Genomic DNA, 2,565 nt, shown 5'->3' on the forward strand with positions numbered 1-2,565 from the left:
AGATAGATTTCACCCCCTAAAGCTTTTTGGCGCATCTTCGAATTCAGACTAAATGAGATGACTCCAGCAGTTTATACTCTTCAAGTTCACTTACCTGGCCAGTAGCTTATCACTTTCAACAATAACTCAGACCTTTTACAGCTGATGAGGAAAATTGACTTTTCAAAAACCATGTTGACTGAGTTCTTCAGAATGAACAAAACAAATGCAAAGGCTCAGAACTTGAAGTGCTTTTATAGAGAATTTCCAGAAAATTTTGTTTGGTCTTTTAAATTTAAAGTTTGGATTGAGAGAAAGCGTAAAAAAGCCAATGGAAGGCTGGTCACAGTTAGCCCTCGTGAAAGAGAGAGTTATTACCTTAGACTCTTGCTAACTCATGTTCAAGCACCTACATCATTTGATGACCTGTTAACTATTAATGGCCAAAAAATGAATTACTTTAGAGATGCTGCTTTGGTCCTTGGACTTTTGCAGTCAGATACATATATACAAGAGACCCTTGAAGAAGCAGTTGTTTTCCAAATGCCATCCCCTTTGAGACTGTTATTTGCTACTATTCTTGTTCATTGTTCTCCAGCATATCCTCAATTTCTTTGGGACAAATTTGAGCTAGATCTCTCTACAGATTACCATTGATCCCAACATCTATGTTTTTACACCCCTGAAGAAATCAGAAATAGAGTCCTGCAGGAAATTGAAAAAATTGGTCGAACAGATGGGTAAAAGTTTTGCTGACTACCATCTAGCTGCAGACACTTCGGCAGTTGTGCACTATGATCAGCTAACAAAGGAAATTGAGTGTGAGAAAAGTATTGAAGTTCTAGTAGAGGATCTTCTTATGTCTTTCAAGTTAAATGTTGAACAACGGCATGCCTATGATTTAATTCTCCAGCCAGTTTTCTCTCCTCTTGGCCAAAGTTTTTTTATTAATGGTCCTGGAGAAACCGGTAAGACCTTCTTATATAGGTCCCTTCTTGCTACCTTGAGATCCCAAGGACACATTGCTATTGTGGTTGCAACGTCAGGTGTTGCAGTCTCTATTCTTCCAGGAGGAAGAACAGCCCACTCTAGGTTTAAAATACCATTAGATTTTTCTAGAAATAAAACTTGCCAGCTTAGTAAACAGGGCAGTATTACAAGATTACTTCTTCAATCAAGGTTAATCTTGTGGGACGAGGCTTCAATGGCCAAACTAGAAACTCTTGAAGCCTTTGATGATTTGCTTAGAGATATAATGGACTGTGACCTTCCATTTGGAGGAAAAGTAGTTGTATTTTGTGATGATTTTTGTCAAACTTTGCCAGTTATCAAATAGGCTACAAAGCAAGTTCTTATAGAATCTAGTCTTCCTAACTTTCCTTTGTGGTCTAAGTTACAAAAGCTTTAGTTGACACAGAATATACGAGCCATCTTAGATCCAGTATTCTCAGAATTCTTATTGAGAATAGGAGAAGGAAGAGAAGCTGTTGATAGACATGGTGAAATAACTTTATCTTCTGAGATGGTCATCCCTTATACTAAAAAAGAAGAATCTTTGAACAGGTTAAGGAATTTTTCCTTCCAAGTACTATTTTTATCAGGTCTTTGTTGTATAGTTGAACATTTATATATTCTCACTTAAATTTCTTACGAACAGGTTGCTCAAATCAATTTTTTCAGATTTAATGACCTATTCAAAAGATCCTTATAGTATGATCAATAGATGTGTCTTTGTTCCAAAAAATAGTTCAGTTGATGAAATAAATGACGTGATGATCAAAAGATTTTCTGGAAATCTTCATGTCTATGTCAGTTCTGATAGAACTGTTGATCCACGCCATCAAGGAGACTATGAAGATTTTTTAAATTCTCAAAATCCAAAAGGTCTTCCTCCTCACAAGTTGCTGCTCAAAGAAAATTATCCAATGATGCTTATAAGAAACTTGAACCCTGTGACAACCCCACCTCCCCCTAGGGCGTACCCCAGGGGTTCAGCGGACCGCCTACCTAGCTCTCGCCAGAACTCACTCACTCACGTCAAGAAAATAGGGTGCAACCTCAAGAATAAAGGAAATAGCAGTACCCAAGTTTGGAACATACAGATACATTCATTTCTATTTCAAACATCTATACAATCCCAAATATATCAAAAACTTAAGTTCTCAATACATTCAATCCTAATTGAGCGACTAGAGCGAGTACAATCGCAAAATTTAAAAAACTAGACTATGCTAGCTCGTACACCTTGTAAGGAAAACAAATGGCGTGGAATGAGCTAAAATTCTAGTGAGGTTCCCAAACAAGAAATCAAGGAAACGTTACGTTTAATAATTTGCACATTTTGCATAGTAATATACGGTCATTCAAGAGATAAACACTCAATCATTGGAAAGATACGTGCTCACTTGGAGCCATTCATTCATTCATTCGCCAATCATTTTCCTTATCCCTCCGATATTAGAAAATATTTGCAAGTGAAAATTCCTCTAGTTTATTGACATTCATTCATTGATTTCATTTCCTGCCATTAACCAATTCACGGGCCAGTTCTCCACCAACCTTCATCATCATACTCGAGTATACCAA

The 2,565-nt window shown here is 37.0% G+C and overlaps 1 protein-coding gene across 1 annotated transcript; it reads left to right on the forward strand.

The window, feature by feature from the left end:
* Positions 1 to 715: 715 nt before the first annotated feature.
* Positions 716 to 1,863, forward strand: LOC113756337 (ATP-dependent DNA helicase PIF2-like; the record flags this gene model as incomplete). Its single annotated transcript, XM_027300033.1, has 3 exons — positions 716 to 1,264; positions 1,397 to 1,542; positions 1,637 to 1,863. Coding segments are annotated over exons 1-3 (922 nt in total), but the record flags the coding sequence as incomplete, so codon positions are not given.
* Positions 1,864 to 2,565: the final 702 nt, after the last annotated feature.

The sequence above is a fragment of the Coffea eugenioides genome, unplaced genomic scaffold (genome assembly GCF_003713205.1).
Source record: "Coffea eugenioides isolate CCC68of unplaced genomic scaffold, Ceug_1.0 ScVebR1_2177;HRSCAF=3165, whole genome shotgun sequence".
Classification (NCBI taxonomy): domain Eukaryota; kingdom Viridiplantae; phylum Streptophyta; class Magnoliopsida; order Gentianales; family Rubiaceae; genus Coffea; species Coffea eugenioides.